The sequence below is a fragment of the Epargyreus clarus genome, unplaced genomic scaffold, assembly GCF_041222505.1.
Source record: "Epargyreus clarus isolate Ecla_fem2 unplaced genomic scaffold, WU_Ecla_fem_2.2 ptg000016l, whole genome shotgun sequence".
NCBI lineage: Eukaryota > Metazoa > Arthropoda > Insecta > Lepidoptera > Hesperiidae > Epargyreus > Epargyreus clarus.
Genome location: NW_027332224.1, coordinates 2,489,214 through 2,511,643, shown reverse-complemented (window position 1 = coordinate 2,511,643; position 22,430 = coordinate 2,489,214). Strand labels below are relative to the sequence as shown.

General features: G+C 35.6%; 1 protein-coding gene across 1 annotated transcript in view; it reads left to right on the top strand.

Moving 5' to 3' along the window:
• The first annotated feature begins 1,158 nt into the window (after positions 1-1,158).
• The window catches only part of E(Pc) (Enhancer of Polycomb), a 112,564-nt gene continuing 91,292 nt past the window's right edge, over positions 1,159-22,430 (top strand). The window contains exon 1 of the mRNA XM_073081303.1: positions 1,159-1,707. Within this exon, the coding sequence (XP_072937404.1) occupies positions 1,555-1,707 (153 nt within the window). The 5' untranslated portion in view covers positions 1,159-1,554. The remainder of the gene's footprint in view (positions 1,708-22,430) is intronic.

Genomic DNA, 22,430 nt, shown 5'->3' with positions numbered 1-22,430 from the left:
AGAGTATTTTTTTTATTTCATTAAATAATAATAGCAAGAATATACAACCTCATGATAATTAATAAATAAAATATTTAAAAACTAGTTGTAAGTCTGTTCTATCCTTTATAAGCTTCAAATTTGTTATAGGGACAATACGTGGTCCGTTTAATAAAACTATTGAAATTTAATAAAAGCTTTTTATTAAATTTGTCTGGGGAGTAAAGGCACAAGTGACGACCCTTTTGCAACTCTTTCCCGCAAGTTTTGTAAAAACTCAGGTGATTATATTTTCGGATTTCTTCGTGCAAACTTATGATAGATTAAATAAGATTGGCATTAAGTAAAAATATAAATATTTTCTATAACATAGGAGTAGCAGACAAGCATGCAGCCGCAAAGAGTACAGAGATCTGTATTCAACCCTAGATAAGATAAAATATTCCTACTGGAGGTCGGCCACAGATGCGCTGCTAATCAGCGTCTACGAATGCCTTGGAAAAGTGTGTCTCTGTTACCTCACCGTTCATAGCAGAATATAGCAGCACTTAACACTGCTGTTATTAGGCAGAAATATGAACAATATTTAAATACAAAACAACTGTAATATGTATTTTACAAGATAAGTATCCGAATCCATTACATTGCGTTTTCATTGGTTGATCGAAGTGAAAGGTTGGGTATGAATTGTACGCATTTAAAAAGGTATAGTCCGTATAAAACTTCTAGTCTGCTCTGAGTATAGAAATGAATCGCGTCAAAATGACAACAAGCGGACTTCAAATCTCAATTTCACTCAATAAAGACATGTTTTTATCGTCAATCTGTTTCTACCTTTTAAGCATAAACCAAATATTTTTTTGTGAGGAGTAATAAGTTCAACTGAAAATATTTTAGGTAAAATGTATACCAATAACATATTTACTAAACTGAAATTTTATTACTGCACTTATAATATACAGTCTACAAACTCTAGAAACTCTGATTGCATTATATGTCTAATAAATAAAAAGCAATTTATTAATATTTTTATGAATAATTTCCTGGTATTAATTACGTAACATGAAACGTAATAAACTAAACTACCGTTGTCTATGGTGTGATAGTACTGACAAGCAATGTCCGACGTCATTTAGTAATTCTTAATATTAAGTATATCTTGTATATTTTTATTTATTAACTGTATAGTTTTAAAAAATATTGTTGATTTTTTTATTTATAAATAACTAGTGTTAACTATCGAAATGTAATGAATTCAATTAAAAGTAAAAAAACTATCGGAATAGTTCCCGCGTGTTTCCTTCCCGCGCACGTCGTGCTAGGTGGAAGTTGGTCATGGTCGTCCGCCAAACGGAAAGCCGCCATGATGGCTTTCTGTAAAGTACGCTCAATATGCAAAGTTTCGATATTGTTTTTCATTAATTGTGACTGAGTGTGTGCAAAAATTAACCATGGGAACGAACTAGAGTGTATAAAGTGCAGTTTACGGTCCTTTAGGACCTCCTGGAGGAGCTATAAAGTGTTTTATAAGTGCATTTTTGTGTCGACGCTAGCGTGTTTTGTTCTGTCAACAAAATGTCGAAGCTCTCGTTTAGGGCGAGGGCCCTGGATGCGTCGAAACCAATGCCGATATATCTCGCCGAGGACCTTCCGGATTTACCGGATTACTCGGCGATTAACCGTGCAGTACCTCAAATGCCCTCTGGTATGGAAAAAGAGGAGGAAAGTGTAAGTATTTTGCGCATTTAGTCTGTTAAGTCATCACAACTACTGTGTGTCGGCCATTATGTTGTGTTTCGTATTCTTACCGCTAGGGGCGGTAGAAATTAAATTAAAATTAATATTTCTGAAGATATATACGTGATAAACCTATAGCGGGTCGATTTTGTCGACTAATTTTCGGTAATTTACCTAAAAAATACTTGCCCCGGCTTGTATCTTACGTTTGAAATGTCAATCAGTTGTTGTCAAATATTGGCGCGATTGTAGCACATGGCTTCTTACAGCCTGCGGTGTTCCGTGGTTCGCTGAAACGGTGTTTTCTCGTTGTTTTCGTGTTAAAAAGAAGCCTGGTTTTCGGGGGTTTGGGTGTCAGATATGTGTAGAAGATCCCGCAGAAGTGGCCACCGTCGCCGGTCGACCGATCATATGTTATTTGTTTACAAACAAACGCGGGCCGGTATACGATACGACAATTTATATTTTAGTATTTGAATTAATAATTACATTTACTACTTACACTTCTTATACACAAATTAATCTACCGATTGTTTAGTTTTATTATAGCCAATTTTGTTTTTTCGGATTTGCACAAAATTTCACTTTTTAGAGTTTTACATGATTTTTTAAATTCGAACTTTCTATTACATATAGTTTGAAAACTTCGTAATATTTCTTTTATTTTCACCTGCTAGCAGCGATTTTACTCATTATCCTAATTTGCTTTCTTGTATTTATGACACAAATATGTGTAATGTTTATCAAAATATTTACTTCACTTCATCATGAATTATTTTGCAGTTATCCTTCTTCATGTTTCTGTTGTAAATATATTTTGCAATTGCACTTTGTTATCTTCAATTTTTAAACATTATACTAGATACCAATAATATCTGTTCACCATATTAGCTGTGCTTTGCTCTTTATTTTTGTGTTGTTTCATACACATAACTGAATATCACATATAACTCTATATCCTAGAATACTTGTACATCATAAATGGTTGGAAAGCCATTGATAGTAGAGAAAAAATATGAGAATTGATCCAGTAGCAACCTTTTACATTTACCAAACTGTATCTTAAATATTTTATGAAGAAGCTTGCTTGCGTTTAGAGTTACTAATGGTGTATGAAATGAACTCTACCACGGCATAGGTTCGGATTTTACAAATAAATGGGGACCTATTTGATAGACCATTAATTGTGATCAATGGCCACTGGACTTCTAGAGATAGTGTTCTCGGATACTCAAGAAAGCTCTTAGCCCAGCAGAATATTCGGGATGTGTGATTAATAACACATTAACATTAATAACACAATTAAATTTTGATGTTATATAGTGTCCTGTATGTACCCGTTTACCTAATTATTATATAAAGGGATAGCGATTGATTTTTCCAAACTGTAGTTGATGATATTATAAGATTTGTCATATGACTGTTAAGTTAAAAGCACACCGACAATTTGTTTTCTAAGAAAATAACAATTGTATAGTTTTCTATGTAAATATACAGTATCGGAGTTGAAGAAAGGTCAGCTATTGTAAAATAGCTTTAATTTTAGGCTACAAATATTAATTTCTTTAATACAAAATAATCCGTTCACACTGCTTCTTACATACATGGTTCTATTTTATTATATCGTATTATATATATTGTATGGTAGATGTAAAGATGTTCCAACTCCAAAAACAGTTTTTACAAAAAATTTAATACTCTACGACTATTTATAACCCAGTTTAGTTCTAAACTAGTTCAGTTAGTTGGCAAGGTCGTACTGAAAATCCTAGTTTGGCGGATTATTAGTTTAGTTTCAGAGGTTATTTGACGGGCTTGATTGGAAAGCAGATTTAATATGTAATCCTGAGATTAACTGCTACAATTTTAATATTGAAACAACTTTATTTACTTGTTTATTTCCTAGACCCTATATTTAAAGATTAAAATATAAGAATATTAGATGTTCTTATACTGTAACAATGAGTTTTTGTTATTAGATTGGATAAGTAAACAAGCTTGCAGTCCGTCTGATGGTAAGTCGTCACTGCCACCCATGAACATATGTGATCAACTCCATATAGAATATTATGTTCCATGTGGAACCGACAGATGCATTGCTATTTCTGAGCACTAAAAAGTTGCCTCATGTGTAAGTTTGCCAGCATCCACACTCTACCACCGAAACACAGAAATACTTCCCTCTATAAATGTGATGGTATGGATTGGTTAGACTTTATAAGCTCTACTGTTTGCAATTTCCTTAGTCCTTATTTTCTACTTAGGATGTGTGAATGTCATCTAATAGTGTATCATATAGGTATTTAATTATAACTGGTCTTAATTTGTAACAAATATTTTGAGTAAGATAATTGGCAACATAACTATTTATGTTGTTAAGCCTACTTGGAAAAACCTGAACTTTTATTAATAAAATTAATATAATTGTTTTCTGTTTTCCGCATATTATGTTAATACTGTTTCTTTCATTAGTCATAACATGTGAGGACAATAACAATAATATTTACGCATTACCAAATTATTAGTGGAGCCTTTTATAACTATTAACATAAATGCATATAAACTTCAAGGTTATTATTAGTAACCTCCGTATGGAGTATTAATATTAAATATTATAATATTTAATATTGAAAATAATTATCAATCTTAGATATGATTTCTAGTTGAGTCCATATAGAATTCTGTTGTGTCCATAGCAAATAATAGCCTATTTTTTTTTTGATATTTGCAAAATGATTACCTATATGTTTATGATTGCCTACACATTAGAATTTCTTTTTATCAGTTTGAAGTTGCAATGGAGCAAGCAGTTCACCAGATGGTATACTTGTTACTGTGGACCCCAGGACATCTGTAACCAAATCCATGTGGAACAGAGGTCGTACCTGAAGCCGACAAAGATTTATTACTTCCAAATTACATTCAAGTATTATTTACTCAAAATTGATACATACAGATCTTACTCTATTAGAAAGTCAACTATTACTATTAGTTTACTACCGCTTCGGAAGGTGTTTCACTATGGAGAAGAATCGGCGCAAGAAACTCCATACGTGGGCAAAATTCGAACATCAGACCTCCCACGTATTAATCTGATTTCATACAAATAAGCCGTTTTATTCTTACATCAAAACGTTTCACATACACAAATGTGAATGTGTGCATTAACAGTAAAATTGCGCTTAAAACTTAATTTTATATACGAAAGCATAATTGTTGCGAAAACCAATCATAATTAGAGTGCGTTGACCCTTATCGTGTTGATGTGAGATTCCGTCGTTACGTTTACTTTACACACACGCATATTTCGGTGATGAGGTGTTAAGTGGTGGTAATGTTTTTACACAATATACTGGTATCTGTGTTGTATGCGGGGACATATATTTTGTAAAACTTTAATGAAAAAATGAAAGTTTTGTTGTATGAGTTTTGATAATTCGACGAATTGTATATTCATACAAAATGATCGGTATCAGGTAGACTTCACACTTGAGAACTATCGTCTTAGATAGTAGACTTGACATCTGACAACTTTATTGAAATACGAGTGTTTCTAAGTTATTAAGTGTGAAGTAAACCAATTAGTACTAAGCCAGGGTGGTGGACTATAAAAATAAATGCCCTAATCCATCTTAGTCTACTACAAGTTGGTAAATAGTAAAAAATAGTGATGATGATCACGACTTTAAATAAAACAGGCGCTTTCTACACTCACATGAGGTGCCATGGACACACACAAAAACGTATACAACAAATACTCAAATACACATACAAACACTCAAACCTATAACAGATATCCAAAATTCATAATTCGGATTTCTGTCTGGCCGGAGATCGAACCCAAACTCTTTGCGCGTCAGACCGGTATAGTGGCCACTCCACCACGCGGCTCGCCATAAATCCATTTAGAGTAGATTGTAGATACTTCTTTAAATAGGTAAACATGGGTTGATGAAGGTTAAATCCGGCCGTAGCGTAAGAACCTACTTATTACAGTAAGGCGTTGCTATAACTCAATTTACTCGTGAACGCCTTGGAAGCGATGTAAACAGATGGAGTATAAATTGATTTTTTTAAATAATGTGGCTTATGAGCTCGCTGTCCAGCTTCCTTTTGCCCCTAGTCATTGACAGACAGTTGTGATGCTTCTGAGGACTAAGCTACAAATACTCGTGTCCTTTTTTACATCACCCTTCAATCCAGATTACAGCAGCGCTTAACATTGATTCCACAAAGCAGTGGTATGGCGATGTTACTTTCAGATGCGAACCAAGAAGGTTTCCACTACCTTATGGTAATTCTAATCGAGGCGTGTGTTTCTATGACGCAAAATGTAGTAAATCTAATGCAAACTCAAAGCATTCGATTTTGCATAAAAAAAACTAGTTTAATCTAGAAAATAATTTTACGAACTCATTGTTTAAACATTTAATAATATCAGGCGTTTCTTTCCGGAAATCCATGCTATAAAGTTAGGAATGACTTCGGAACAATGCGTTATCAATATGTATGATAGTATATATTTTAAACCATCGGTATTTACTACTCTCTACCTACCTACCCACACAGGATACGTGCACATACAAATGAGTATTTCGTGATATGGTTTTATTTTTCACACATATTGGTAGCGGATAGTTTTCTTCCTAATTTTATTATTTAAGCCTCAGTTCTGCCAATTAAAATATCCAACTGTTCTCGTATCGCTGTCTCAGCTTGTAATCGGATCCCCAACCTGGTGCTAGAGGCCACTCGAAGACAAAGGCCCCATTGTCCAATGCGTGCCGTCTTACATCACAGTCTGCTAGCGTGTTTGTGGCTGTGTCTGTCTTGGGGAATGGTCGCTTGAAGGTTTGTGTATCGATTCTGGGTTGTAAGGGCGTCTTATGTCTTGTTGTTTACGTGCCTTGTGGTTAGGTTGTGGTTAAGGAGTATGGCGTGTTTTTTTTTGTTACAAAGAAGTATTATGTACGTCTCGAGAGTTCATTTTCAAAATGCTTTCCATTTTCAGATGTTTTCCTTATATTAAAATAGGTAATGAGCATGCAGTCCACCTGATGGTAAGTGGCTCCTGCCGCTCATGGATATCTGTAATCAACTCTAGGTAAGACCAGAGTCTTTCCTGAAATCTGCTCAGATGCGAGATGCCTGATGATTAAGTTGTAACCTTGAAACGCCTCTGATAAGTACTTTTCCACTCCTCACTACTGCTTTGAGCAGCGTATAACACTTATGTAACCGACTTATTCCAATGGGGCGCATGGATAGTAGGCGTGTAGGTTACCATGCTTTTTTACACCGTTATAGCAAGTGATAATTAATTCCTAATACATTAATGAACTTAGCTTGTTATACACACATACGCACAAAGAATCATAGGTGCCTGGGATTCGAACCTACGACTCTTCGATTCGAACCTTTTTTTTGTTGTTGGCGAGGGGGAACCTTCAAAAGGTACCGCACTAAAGCCCCCCCGGTGGCCGTCCTCGGCGCTGCGTAGAGGACTCCGGGATCTCCAACGGAACGCAACCGTAGTCCACTTGGCGCGTTGCCCCGTCGGACTCCGCCCAGGTTGGCTTGAAACTCACCACACCATCTGGTGTTCACGACGGTATGTGACCACACATACCGCGGTCCATTCCGGAGTTGCTGGCCGGGCGGTTCGAGCTCCCACTCTTGCCGTCCGCAACCCCGGAAGCCCCCTTTTAGTCGCCTCTTACGACAGGCAGGGGTTACCGTAGCCCTATTCTGGTCCCGGAACTAAACCTATCACAGCTTTAATTAAACACAATGTTCTATAATCATTGACGTTAATTTCTGATTGAACAATGTAAAATGTATTTTCTGAACGGCCTCGTCAAATAATGGTTGACCTCATACTGCGCCCTAATTCCGAATTTCCGACTGATGAGTTATCGTATTGTTTTCCCAGGCTACGTTTTAAATGAGCTCTCTGATAATTTACTGTGTTTTTATTTAACAATTTGTAGTAACTAGGGAACTATTATAAAAAGAAAAGCCCCTGCTACTTAAACATATAGACTATGTCTCTCCGACAATTTACCCGAATCCAACGTCAGCTCGTTTGTTAATTAGTTAAACTCTGTTTGGGGTGCAGGACGTGTCATAGAATGTGACATAATTACATACATTCAAAAAGATTACCCTCAGCAGTTGGTAAAAAACGCTTTTACACGAATAGCCCCACTGGAAGTTTTTCTGAGTCATGGGTGCCATGGACCTTAGGGGGAAAGGGAGCGTAACCTTCAAAATGTACCCGCACTAAAACCCTTCAGTGGCCGTCCTCACCGCTTGGTGCAAAACTCCGGGATCTCCGACGAACACAACAAGAATCGTCCAAACGCGATGCCCCGCGTATCGGACTCTGCCCCGAGGGGAGCAATTTACGCTCTTCTCACATACTTTACAACGGTATGCACCCATACATACCGCCGTCCTTCCCGGGGTTGTTTGCTGGACGGTTCGAGCTACCAGTTTATGCACGAGCATAGGACGCAATGACTTCTTACTATCCAACAAACTGTGTGATAATTTACTCATGAAAAAGTAGGTGGAGTGTTTGTAATATCTAATGTAGCCGAAGTCTAAGCACCTGCTACAAAATAAATGTAGCACTTTAGTCCACCGGATATTTATATTGCAGCTGCTCGGATTTGACTCTAATGGACCACTTAACAGTTACATTAAAAAGTTGTACCATTTATCATCGTCAAAGTAGTGTCCTGACTAGCATTAAACTAAGAATAAAGTCAAGTACGGCTTATAGACTTCAAAATTCCTTTAAGTAGTTTATAGGTTATACACCTAAGTAGTAGGTTACGTAGGTTTACTCACGAAAAATAAAATGGCCGTGTATCAAATACCTATCACCATATTTTTAATCTCGTCAATTAAAAAAATATTGATTCTATAACGCGTAAGCATATAAAACGAAGCTATAATATAGTTATATTAATATAATATAGAACTGTATAAGCCTGGACAACAGAACGCGTACTCTAGCGTCGCGATATGCGTAAGCACTAGAAGTAAATCCTTGTAGCGAGTTATAAGTAAGCGTTCTCAGTACGTGTATGCGTACGGCTGTCGCGGCGCTAGACGTTCTTATCGCCGAGTGTTGTATTTTTTACAGATTTGCGTACTGGCGTCATTGTGCGTGAAAAAGTACGTGTTCTGTGTGACCGCTTATTACTAAATAGAACACAACTCGGTGATATAGCGCGGCGTCAGGATTTACTTCTAGCACGAAGCTAGAGTACGCGTTCTGTTTGACCAGGCCTTTTAAGGCTGTGAAAGAGCTATCCTCCAAAGTCGGCTCTAATTTATCGATTCCTTTCATGTAGCGAATGTCCATAGACGTCGGCGACTAGGTGACTACTTATCTTTAGGTGTCCTGTATGCAGTCTGCCTTATTGGTTGGTTTAGATTTTTTTGTGATGCGCCAATACTTATCAATATTTATGGAATATCTCACCGATCGCAATATGATATAGTCTCTTGGAAGTCTTGAATAAAAACTACATCAATACTTACACTTAGCGATAAATAAGATGAAAGTGTTTATTTGTGTTGAGTTCCTAGTATGATAAAATGTTTTATCTATTTGTTTAAAACTAAATGTCAGCTCTACATAAATTGAATTTATTACACGGTTTATATATACAGAAATTATTCTGAATGTGAATGAAATTTGTTTGTATTATCAAATGACGTAAAATTATTGGAATTCATTCGAAATTTTCCATCCAAACAACCGAATTGAATAGTGTAATCAAAGCATTATATCAAAATTACATAACATTTTCCTAGATAGAGTCAACTACGCTTCTCCATAACTTTGTGATAAAATGGCTTGTATCATTCATATTATATCCATCAACTACTTTCCAAATATTATATTTTAACTGACATAAAAAGTAGGTTCCGTATTCCACTATTATACATGTATCTTAGTATGTGCCCGATTTTTTCTAAGACTAGAATAATCCAAACTTCACCGAAGTTTTCGTTATTACAACCTTATTTTTTTCTTATACAGCGTATCTTTAACGACCTTTTTAAACATGCTTTTCTTCATAACGTTTAAATATTATTTTAGAGTTGAAAATCTTGCCCAACCTTTACACTAGACACTATGTACCTGTCTGTTTGGATACGTCGTAAAGCTTTATATAAAACTATGACGTCAGAGTGGTTGGGGTGCACGGGGACAGGAAATGACGGCTGTCATTCGTTCTCGGGTCGCGGTTCCAATGTTTAGAATAATATCGGGGGAACGTAAACGGTTTTGACGTGCGGCTAAAATGGTAAACTTGTTTGTGTTGGAATAGGAATATTAATATAGAATAGTTTTGTTATGTTTATTAAATAACTTAAACTGGTTTCAGGTGGATTGAATATAACGTAAAGGATTTATCAACGATTAAATTGCATTTATTTTAAGCACGCACCTTTTACAAATTGTCACTTAGATTTTTTTTATATTACTACTTGATTGATTGATTACTATAGGATTGTGTTCCCTATTTTGTAGCATCAGCATCAGTTTTATATGAAGCGTTCAGGTTTTATCTTTTACTGCAGTCCGCCCAACTGTTTTGCATGCTCTGGGGGTACCCTATTCTCCCCGCAAAAGAAGAAAAGGCACTGCTATATCATTCTATCCCCGCAGCCATTCAACTTCAAGCCATTCTTATCTTCTAGAATGGAACATTTTATGTTTTTGGTGCGTATGGGTAACTTTTTCAAATAGCCTATGATTTTTTATAATGTAGCACCCTTAAAATAAGCTTAGAAAACAGTTAAATAGCATAGTAGAATATGATTTAATCTCTCACATTCAAGTAAACCTGATATAGGATGTGTTAATTGCGCCATGTCTTGGAGTGGCCACTTAAATCGGTACATAAAATAAAAATAGCAATTACTAATATATCGTTGTCTGTTATCAGTATCGCATATCTGCTTACGTCACTCACGATGACGTGGTCGGGGCTAGGTCTCTACTAAACATTCGCAAGATAGAACTTTTAACCTAATCGTGTGAGCAACAAAGGTGAATGTTGCCTGAGGTGATAAACAAATTTGTCATGCATGGGAATATGTTGGCATTTTTATATGTGTGACTTTTACGTGGGTCGAGATTGATAGTGTTAGAACTGGGCTTGTTCGACGTGTTTTCGGTTCTAATTGATTGTACTACGGACGGATATGAAAGTAGATTTGGAAAGAGTCGGATTACAATTTTTATTACATTTTCGATTTCTGAAATCAAAGTGCCAAAAAAGACATTATGATAAATAAAATTGATCATTTCTGTGTGAGACCGTTTCAGATCGAATGATTGCACCGTTAGGCTCATACACGTCTCAGAATGAGAAGGATTATGATTTATGACCAAATGTACCTCATAAGTGATTTTATCTGATGATTTTAAGACTGATGGATAATTTTACTTTGACTTATTAAATATATCAACCACATATTCGTAAACATTCATAATGTTGCCTTAGTCTTGTATATTGCGAATATACTTGTGTTGTTCAGAGAATTTAAGCCCGGCTCTCTTTTCTAATCCCGGGATTATCTACTGATAATTCCGGTAGAGCCTGGGAATTGTAACGAAGTAATGAAAAATCACCTTACTTCTTTTTCATTATCTTTAATTTGACACAAATAATAAAATATTACTTAATGTAATAATTGTAAAAAGTTAAAATCATTGTAAAGAGTAAGAATCCTCTAATTGTGTTAGTATTATACGAATAGTAAAAACATAATCAAATTGTGACTCAGATACATATAGTAGTGAATTCAATACATTATGTCGTCGTCAACCCATTATCCCACTGCTGGGCACGGGTCTAGTCTCAGAATGTGAGATTTAGACCATAGTCCACCGCACTGATCAAGTGCCAGACGTTATACAACCTTCAAATTTTTTTTTTCAAACTCTCAGCCGTGCAGGTTTCCTGGTGATGTTTTCCTTCCCCGTTTAAGCAAGAGATAATTAATTTCCGATACGCGCATTGAAAATCAGAGGTACATATCTGGGATTTACACTTTTGAAAAATATTATGTAGCTTCAGATATCTCGCTCGCTTACTCCCGATATTAGTATAGTCCGCGCCGAACTGCTAGTCCGCTCTGAAGTTGTTGCGCACAAGTACAAGCATATATTTCGTAGCAACGTAAGGGCATACTAACGCAGCTATGCACCCGTGGGAGAGAGCGGACAGTGGACGGTTGCCGGGAGGGGACCCGCGCTGTCTTCGTCCCGCTAATATCTACAATTTGCTATTCGACGCGTCTCGTTTCTATATTCAGAGCGGACTAGCAGTTTGGTACGGACCGTACAATATTAACGCACCCTTACATATTCCCAGTACAAGCCTATAAAATCCATTTATAGATTGTGTTTACTTGTATTAAAAACATTTCTTTGTATACGTTTTTATGAGTTAAGTTACTGTTTTATTTATTTATACAATGTTTGCTACTGTTTTACTTTGAACTTTGATATTTGTTTGTTGACGTGGTATATAAATCTGTTTTGGGTACTGGTGTTAGTGTATTCGTCTTTGTGTGTTCATGGCACTTACGATACAGGAAATTTTATGTCGTGTGAGTGTAGAAAGCGTCTTTTTTTCAAATGATTTATTACAAAATTTAATTAATGATCTTGTCGGTATAGTTATATAAATACTGTATCATTTTTTCGGTGCAAGGAGCGGATATTTACGATAGCACTTTAAAGAGCTCTGTTTTGTCGCAACAAACATTCGGTCGTAACGGTTTTTGCATGGAGCAGAAACAGCTAAAGAAATTTCGTAATACACAACACTCAAAATGCTTACACATCCTTGCTTTTCTCAAGGAAAAGTTTTATACATTACCCTCCGCTGTAAAACCTCCAGGTCTAGAGTTATACTACTTGACTCTTGGTTCCTCAAAAATGTCTATGTTTGGAATACTAAGATAGTCGCTATAAACAAACACCAACAGTCAAGTCAACAGGAAAGCTTCGTTAAGCCACTCCGGAACGTATTTTCTGTTTACGATTGTTACCATTATTGTTTACGATTTCATTTGACGTTACAATTTACTGCCGACGGCGTTGTTTACGTTCCCGACGCAGCGAAACGTCACAAACTAAGTGAAGTGCCGGTAATTTATTTTAACAATTAGGCCTCCGCTACGCTGATGCCTCGTAAATATTGATTTAGCGGCTTGCTAGTTGGGTTTGTAAAATAACTGTGTAAATTTTCCTAATATTATCGTTTGAAAAGCGCTTAGGTAAGGTTAGGTTAGATAGTAGAGAAATATTTGTGCAAGGATTTCGGCACGATGTAAAATATGTATAATTTTCGTTAGTTTGATAAGCAAAGAATTTGTGAAACCTATATTTAATGATCAGTTATAATTTTCAATTCTGAAACTACAAAGTCATCATATACTTATTCCAATTAATATTGTTCTGTAAACTATAAACATATTACGGCGGAGGGAAATTGTTTTTCAACTAACCTTTCTGTAGAGGAAAGCTTGTCATCCGTAGTGTAGTCGAGTTTGTTAAGAATAGGGTTACCATATTTTACTTACGTAAACTAAAAGTTCCGGGGAAATAATATATCATATAGTTAAATAATAATTGGTGTTTTAATCTTAAAAACCAATTAATATTTTTATATGATATTATAAATTGTATAATAAATAAACGTTTTCATATTCGAAGTGCTTCCATACACTTAGTGGTTTTTTTTTAGGCGATTACTTAATCAAACGAATCAGAACTGATATCGAATCACTTACTCATATCATATGTATGATGTATTCTGAAGCCGAACTTTTTTCAAGAGAAGATAATGGTAGTGGACGATGTGCATTCATAGTTCATTTGCATATACAATTATGAGTTTCTTGGAGTTTTGACAGAATCTATTACCTACTTAGGACATATTTTCATAGTAGCTTTAGTTTTAGAGGAACCGAACTTTAAATGCCTTTTTAACATGTATATTTCTTGTATAATGTTTTTAGGAGTACTAAATGTGTGTTTATGTCCCAATATGTTCATTCACAACGTAGTCACCCTACAACAGGGGAGCTTTTCCGCTACACAAGTTTAATTATGCACTGTACCGTTTTGTTTAGACGCCGTTTACATATTCCAATATGTTGTTATTGGTTATTCATGAACTATTGCGTCATTATCGATTTCTGAAGCAACGGAGGCTTATTTTAACTTGAAGGTTAAACTGACGTCGACTTTGACGTATGGTGTTTTGTTTGAGTGAGGGTGATGCTTACATTTGTAAATGGATATGAATGGGGAGAAATTGATAGAAACCTTTCGGATTCAACTTCGAAGACACCACGGCCATATCTGATTCTAACTGGCAAAAGAAGTGTCAAGCGCTGCTGTGTTTTGATTTGTAGTGGGAGTCATGGTATTTATGTGTGTTCTAACTTAGCTTACAGAGGACGCAATGCATCTGTGGCCGTCAGAGCAGCAGTGGTAATATACTATCAACTCAACCAAGTGAACTTTATACTCGTTTGCTATATGCCCTTCATAAAAATAATATGTCGAAAGTAAGTTCATAATATATTATAAGTAGTTTCATAAATCTTTACTCGCAATATACCATCATTACTAAAACATTTCGTACACAAAGTTAATATTAAACAAAGTTGATCCATCATCCGCCGTCGCCGTAATCTCCGGCCCCACCTTATCGGTCATCTCACGCCCGGGTAATATTATGACGGATTGATTATTTATTGTTTCTACGGGCGAAATGACCTAGTTATCGTTTTATATACATTTGTACGGTGAAGGAAAACATCGTGAGGAAACCTGCATACCTGAGAGATTTATGTATATTAAAAAAAAAACTCAAAGGTATGTGAAGTCTACCAATACGCACCTGGCCAGCACTGTGGACTATGGCCTAATCATTCTCATACTGAGAGGAGAGCCATACCCAGCAGTGGGACAATAATGGGTTGATGACGAGACGATACATTTGGTCAGCGAAATAAAATATATTTGCGCTTCAAACCAACACTTTCCAATCATTATTAATTATTTCAATCCTATGTTCTTACCACATATATCGTTGCATTCGTTGGGTCAAATGAGAAAGAGAATTGGGGTACCACAGTATCTTACTATAGTCTTGCTATCCCTGAGGACTAAGTTTATAATGACTCCTATAAGGCTCCACTTCGCCACAACTTTTAAAGCAAAACACAGTAGCACTGGCTAAATGTTCCTTCGGAATCTACTAGGTACTATGAGCTATGTTATGAAAGAGTGGTGCAATTGTAAAACAAGGCAAAAATAAAATGTCGTATGATCAAATAAAATGTCACGTGGTTTGCGAAAGAGAATTGAATTGGTGGTTCTTTCTATTCAACAAATTGAAATGACCCTGTCATACAAAAACCGCCACGCAAATGTTAAATTAAAACTTGACTGACATTCGTTTTAGCAATATATGTTCGGTATGGAAATATGGTTGATATTTGGCTGGATTTAGAACAAAATAATTCTTTAAAGAAATCTATTTTCTGAGCGCAAAATTACAAAAAAAAGTAGTTAAACAGAGAGATAAAAAATAAGTTTTCGATTTAATCTTGAAAATTTCTATTATTTGTTCGAAACTCAAAGAATGTTTTTTTTGCATACATTTCTTACGTGGAAACTGTAATGATTGCTTAAAGCAGTATGGGAAGCTCCTTCATGAAAAAAAAATGATTTGAAACTTTAGTATCTAACGAACGTGCACAGTTCGTGCTCTTTCATCCAATCCAGTCATTGCATCCAAATAATGCTCCATCCTCTATCCGTCCTTTAATCGATTCCCTAATAGAACCTAATCTAATAATTTCGCCTTTGCCTTACACACACCACTCGCCACTTTTAGTTATTTGTTTATTTAATTAATTATATTACTTAGTTAAAGGACGCAGCGGTCACGCGCTACACCCAACGCAGGTTTCGCTCGCAAAGCCCAAAGTAAGCCACAATTAGAAATTCCACGAAAACTACAATCCAATTTCACTCCTCCGTCCTTCGTGTATACAGTCTAAACTTTGCGCGACGAGTTTTAATATAGATAAACGTATATGCGCCATATGTAATGTGACCATACGTATCGCTATAGACGGGACTGTCCTGCTTTCAACTATAAGTCAATCAAATTAAGTCAACAACACTTATAATTGAATAGTAATATCGATAATCTATAATTGATTGAAGTAGACATAGCACAGTAAGGGAGAGACAATTGTACGAAGCTTTCCGACTTAGTCCTTAGCAAGTCCTTAGGCCTTAGTCCTTAGGCCCAAAAAACTTGATGGATTTTAATATACGATATATAGTATATTGACGGGATAGTACGATGTATAGTATATTGACGGGATTATAACAATAGGGACTTCGTGAGAAGAACTATAATATAGGCGATATTTTTTAACAATCATGTATTTTGTTTTTAAAATAATTCTCTATTTATACAATATTCCACAAGCGTCCCGCTTTGTTTAATATAATATGGTCACGTTATCTATACGCCACGTGATGCTGACTCACTACCGGCGTACGAGGATCGCAGTAACAGCTGTCCGTGTCCGGAGGTCGAGCGCGCAATTCCTTATCATTGTTGTGCAATTGATAAGTGGCGATTTTTTTTGTTTTATTTTTTTAAGTATGTATGTGTTTATAATTCGTACCGATCGTTTATTTTAGGTTAGGTTAGGGTATTTAGGGTATTGTGATAGTTATCTACTATTAATTATTAGGGTATTCTCACAGAAATTATGTTGATTCGTTATGTACAAGATTCTGAATAAATTTCATAGAATATCTTTTGGATCTTTAAATCATTATTAGGGGAAACCATAACCAGGGATATTGCATGTTTCGTTGAAAGAATATTCAAAATGAATCCAATTTGAGTAGAAATGTTCACTTTATAATTATAGCATTCCGTTCGAAGCGGCTCGTTCAGAATCCCGAATGAATAAATAATGAATAGAATGTAATTTTCTTATCCTACGAGAAACCGTCCGAAACGCTATAATAATAATTCTTAATGAATCAATTTTGAATTGAAATCTTCATGTAGAAATCTTCACTTCACTTCTGCGGTAGTTACTATACGATTTCATGTTAAAAGTAAATTGTTTGAAGTTTGAAAGCTTGTAGGGAATTTTTATTTAATTTATTAACGCAAAACTCTATATAATTGAATGATTTTTATGTGAATCTGTTATTATTCTTTATGCTCTTAAAAAATAATCTGAGTATAGTTTCAAAGAAATATAATACATATATATTTTTATACCTTATTGATTATTGAAAAGGTTGTGAGTTGTTACGAAGTAGTAGAAGTCTCTAACTTTATAACTTGGATTTCCGCAAAGTAACGTCTGATACTATTAACTGTGAGCATAGCAACTTTGGAAACTAATGAATCGTGTAAAATGAAAGTTTCCGGGCGACCTAACTTCATTGGGCGTTTGAATTTGCTTATTTCCAGTAAAATGTATTTAGATGTAGAATATATGATACATAACATGTAATGATTTAACAATTTCAATATTCTTACCATGCTAACTGTATGATCTGTTGTAAAATTTGGTGTCTTTGTATTTATGTTATTTATGTTCATTAATTTATCTCATAATATTTCTTAGTATATTGCATCGTGTTTGATATTATTTTAACCGTTAAAATAAACAATAACATATCATATGTGTAAATTGTACACGCCTATTTATTGGCTTACATATATAGAACAGTTGTACACGTATAATATTATAGTTTATAAGTTTTGTTTGTTAAGCTGTAGGTATGGTAAAATAAATAAATAAATCTGTTGACTACAATACTTTTATGTCTCACTTCTGGGCACAAGTCTTCCTACACTAGGAGAAAGACTGGAGTTTGGAGCACGCTGTTCCAATCCTGATTGCACCATTTTTTTAATTATGGAAATGTGTTTTTTATATTCTATGTGATTCTATTTTCCTAGATCGAGTCAGAGCTCATATCTACCTCGAGAGGTAGATAAACCTAATAGGAACGTAAAACATACAAAATTTCATCCAAATCCTTTAAGATTATTATTGTATTTTTTACAAACAGAGTAACAAAAACATACACGATTAATTCGTTTAAAGTCATTATACCTATTCTCAAATATGATCTTCAAGTTTAAACCCATTTGCCTTCGTAACAGTTATAAACACCCACTTTGCCACTAGACGGTATCATTGATTAATACGCCCACTCTTTGGGTAAGAATTTACCTGCCGACAGATCCAAATATATATGATTAGGTAGATGTACCGTCTGTCTGGGTATATCGAAATCAAATTCTCCCCTTACCGTGTACAGGGAGGCTGGGAGGTGGGGTGTAGGGTTGCCATCCTATGAATTCGAAATCTTCGGACAATTTAATTTAAGTATGTTGTCCTGAATTTTTACCCAGCGGAGGTTAATGGTTTACGATCGTTTGTTTTTGATTTTGATTATTAATAATTACATTTGATAGTTAATTGTATCAGATGTTACTTTGCTGAATCCATGCTATAAAGTTAGGAATAAAACTACTTCGCAACAATCAGCTACTAATATGTATGATGGTAAACATTTTAAACCATGCAGTATGTACCACCCTCCTTCCCATAAAGGATGCGTGCAGATGCAAAAAAAATATATATACACCACCGTACATTTGAGGTGTAGTGGATTCGTTTTAATTGTGAAGTGACTTATATATATTTCTTTAAGCGGTCGAGTTTATTGTTTTTATAATAGTTCTCTATGTCTCATGTCACATGACAACCCTATACGTATCTACGTGAGCAAAGCCGCCTATGGCATATCGATTCGGACCCCTGGATATGTGCAACGTGCAATTATATAGTGAGTTTGTGTTGCTTTGTGCTGCCGGCCACTACTCTGTCTATTTGTTGAAGGGATGAGGGTGTTGCGTTGCAATTAATTGACGACCATAACGGTCTGGTGGGCGGAGGGTACATTGTATTCCCAGCTAAACAGACATCTAAATGATTAATATTTCTGGTTAGTTGGAACTTTAAACTGGTATTATGGGTTAGGTTCGTATGGTGTGGGTTGTAGTCATCCTAGTCATTAATTGAATGTATAATAATAAATAAAAATAGAACCAATATGATTTCTACCGGGGAAATACCACCGAGGCAACTATTTCTGACGTGAAGCAAGTCTCGCGTTTCGGTGGAAGAGTGTGGACGCTAGTTGACTCATATATGAGGCGACGATCTTCTTCGTCGTCAGAAGTGGCAAGGCATCTTTTTTCCCTTCACGAACCCCTGTTCTATATGAAGTTGGTTAATGTGGTAATGGTCCCTCTCATCGTAGATTTTAAATCATATTCAAGAAGTACGCTGAAGTTAACCTACTTCGTAAATGTTTTTAAGAAAATAATTCATAAAATACAAGTGGATAATAATGTTCATAAATAGCATATTTTCCGTGCGATATTTATATACTTTTCGTAGCGCTATTTAAGTATCTTGTTATTAATCCCGTCTAATTGGTTCTGACGAAGGGTGCTTCAATAACAAATTTATACGATAAATATACTTTAGTGTCTGTAGATAGATTGGTGGAATTCTTCGAAATATAACGTAAGCATAATAAATATAAGAAGATAGCGTTGAGATAAGGTTTTTACCAATCGCAATTAGCAGTGGTTCCGGCTACATTTTTTTTTCTCGAGTCCTCAACGCTTGTTGGAGAACTCCGGGATCTCCGACGGAACACAACCGGAGCCCTCCAACCGCTATGCCCCGATCGGGCTCTACCCTACACCATGTAGTGTTTACGACGGTATGCAACCACACATACCGCCGTCCTTCCCGGGGTCGCTTGCTGGACGGTTCGAGATCCCACTCTTGCCGCCCGCAACCCCGGAAGCCCCCTTTTAGTCGCCTCCTACGACAGGCAGGGGATACCGTAGCCCTATCCTAGTCCCGGACCTACAGGGACAACTATGTATTAACCTACCATACACGTTCGGGCTGCTGTGTTCTCCTCACAGAGTTGTTATAACATGCTATATTTATAAGGCGCATATAAACTCAACTCCTTAAGCATACCGAGGCAAATGTAAGACTTCGGGAATGGTTATTGTCTCTTATGAATGAGTGTAGTAAAGGAGACATATTTATCCTAGGAATTCCAACTTAATTCTCGGGGTTATCAAGTTAGAAACGCTAGTGTGGCCGACCTCAAGTAGAAAACGAATCTTGTCTGAAGTTATCCATGAGCGGCGTTGGCCACTTACCATCAGATTGACTGCTTACTCGTATGCTACATATAATAGAGATATGAAAATAATATAAAGTATATTTTTACGATATCTTTATAAAATAATATGTCAAGAAATAGACAGTTAAAGTTTAATAACAGCTTACGTCTTTACTATGCGCAGCCTTATCGTGCAATACGGGACGTGAGTCAGCGTCACGCGGCGCACGCCGTGCTCCGATCATAGATAAAATTATAAAGTATAAGACGGTAGGTAGTGTAGGCACTGATCAGGTATTTTTACAAGAACAATGTTATAAGTGATAATTTGTAAGAGGAAGGTCCCTTAGAATTAAAACATTTCACTTCATTCGTGAATTGAGAAGGTACAGAAATGCGAGTGTTCTCCTATTTAAATCGAAATAATTACTGGCGAATTTTTTTTTTTTTTTTTTTTTTTTTTTTTTTTTTTTTTTTTTTTTTTTTTTTTTTACAATATAAGAGTAGCAGACGAGCATGCAGTCCACCTGATGGTAAGTGGCTACTGCCGCCCATGGACATCTGTAATCAACCCCAGATAGGATTAGATATTCCTACCTGAGGTCGGCCACAGATGCGCCGCTACCCCTGAGGACTAAGCTGGAACGCCTCGGAAAAGTCTGTCTCCCTTACCACACCCTTCAAACCGGAACACAGCAGCGCCTAGCACTGCTGTTATAAGGCAGAAATAGGTGTGGCGGTGGTGCCGCCGGAGTCGAACCACAAAGGGTTCTACCACCGTCAACGTCACCGTCAATTAAGAAACCTCCACCTTTTTTGAAGTCGGTTAAAAATATACATCATCATAAATAGTGGCGAATTTAAATATATAAGGTACCAAAGAATAAAGACCGTTGATGCAATAAAATATGTTGGACTTGTTATTATCGTGGCTGTTATTATAACAGCTTACGTCTTTATATACGTGCTTATGCGCAGCCTTATCATACAATATGGGACGTGAGTCAGTGTCACGTGGTGCACGCCGTGCTCCGATATATATGTAGATAAGTTTACGGAATCTACTGTAGTTACTCCGATATCTTTCCATTTTTTGTAGAGGTTATCGTGGTTGTGACTTTTGTTTAGTGTTGTTATTGTTTCGTTTATAAGCGTTTGTCAATAGGCATGATGACAGTATTAAAAGATCAAAGAATAAATGATTTAAGTAAAAGCAATATATTGAAAGGATTCTCAAAAATCACCCACTTAAAAAAAGCTTTATGATTTATTATATTTATAATAAAGTGAAAGTATAAAATACTGCAGTCGGCCATCTTGTCTGAAACGCTAATCGGGGCGCGAATGACGTCATTTTTGGGTATGCCACTGAATTGCTTGAACTTTTGTATGGGATGTTCTAATGTGACGTCACCAACGGACGCCATCCGTGAGCGTTTTCGCGCTTAATTCAAAATAAGTATAAAAATATACTATTTTCGTGAATACTGAATTTAATAAAATTAAAAACTTGTTGATTATTTCCCATTAAAACATTTTGCACCAGCAAATAAATGCAGTCAATATAAAGTGAAATTTCTTACATTTTCAAAATGGGTCTATTTTGAATGGGATATTATCGCCCGAAAATTTTAAAAAAAGAGGTAACATATCGACGATGTAGTAGCAATAACTCGTATCTCAATTTTTTTTTTTACAAAAAAGCGATTTTTGCATATTTTGACTTAAAATGATGTATTACACAGGTTCTTAGGTTCAAAATTGAGCAAAATATTAAATGTGGCAATACGTTCTGTCTTTTTAAAGTAGCGTTTCTTCTTATTTAAAGTAGCATTTGTTCTTATGTAAAGTAGCGTTTTTTGAGCTACGAGTTATTGCCAATTCGTCGTCGATATGTCAGAGAAAAATAAAAATTCTTATGATAAAAATGATATATAAGATATTTACTATAAATTCATACACACAGACACTCAATGCAGGTGAAGTTATGGCTGAAATGTAGTTATTCATACGTTTTCATATTTATGTTGAGGTTAATAAAGTTGTTAATCCACCAACCTCATTAGCTGTTTTAGTTTTATTCGTTTTTGCTTAAAACTTTGCAGACGCTTTTCAGTTGCGTCTTTGAAAGGATTAAGCATTATTTAAATGTTTGCGTTAACAGATAATAATTTGCCAAGTGCGAGTTCAGCTCGCAAACGGTGGTTCCGTAGCCATACCACTAATTTATTTTTTATTTTTAGTATTTTTATCATAGTAGCAATAGAAGTACGTGCATTCTGAAATCTTAGTGTTTCCAGATCTATTGTTTATTCTTCAATAGATAAGTCGAAAAATTTCGGTTTCATCATGGTAATACACGCTTTATAAAATAATCAACTGTTCA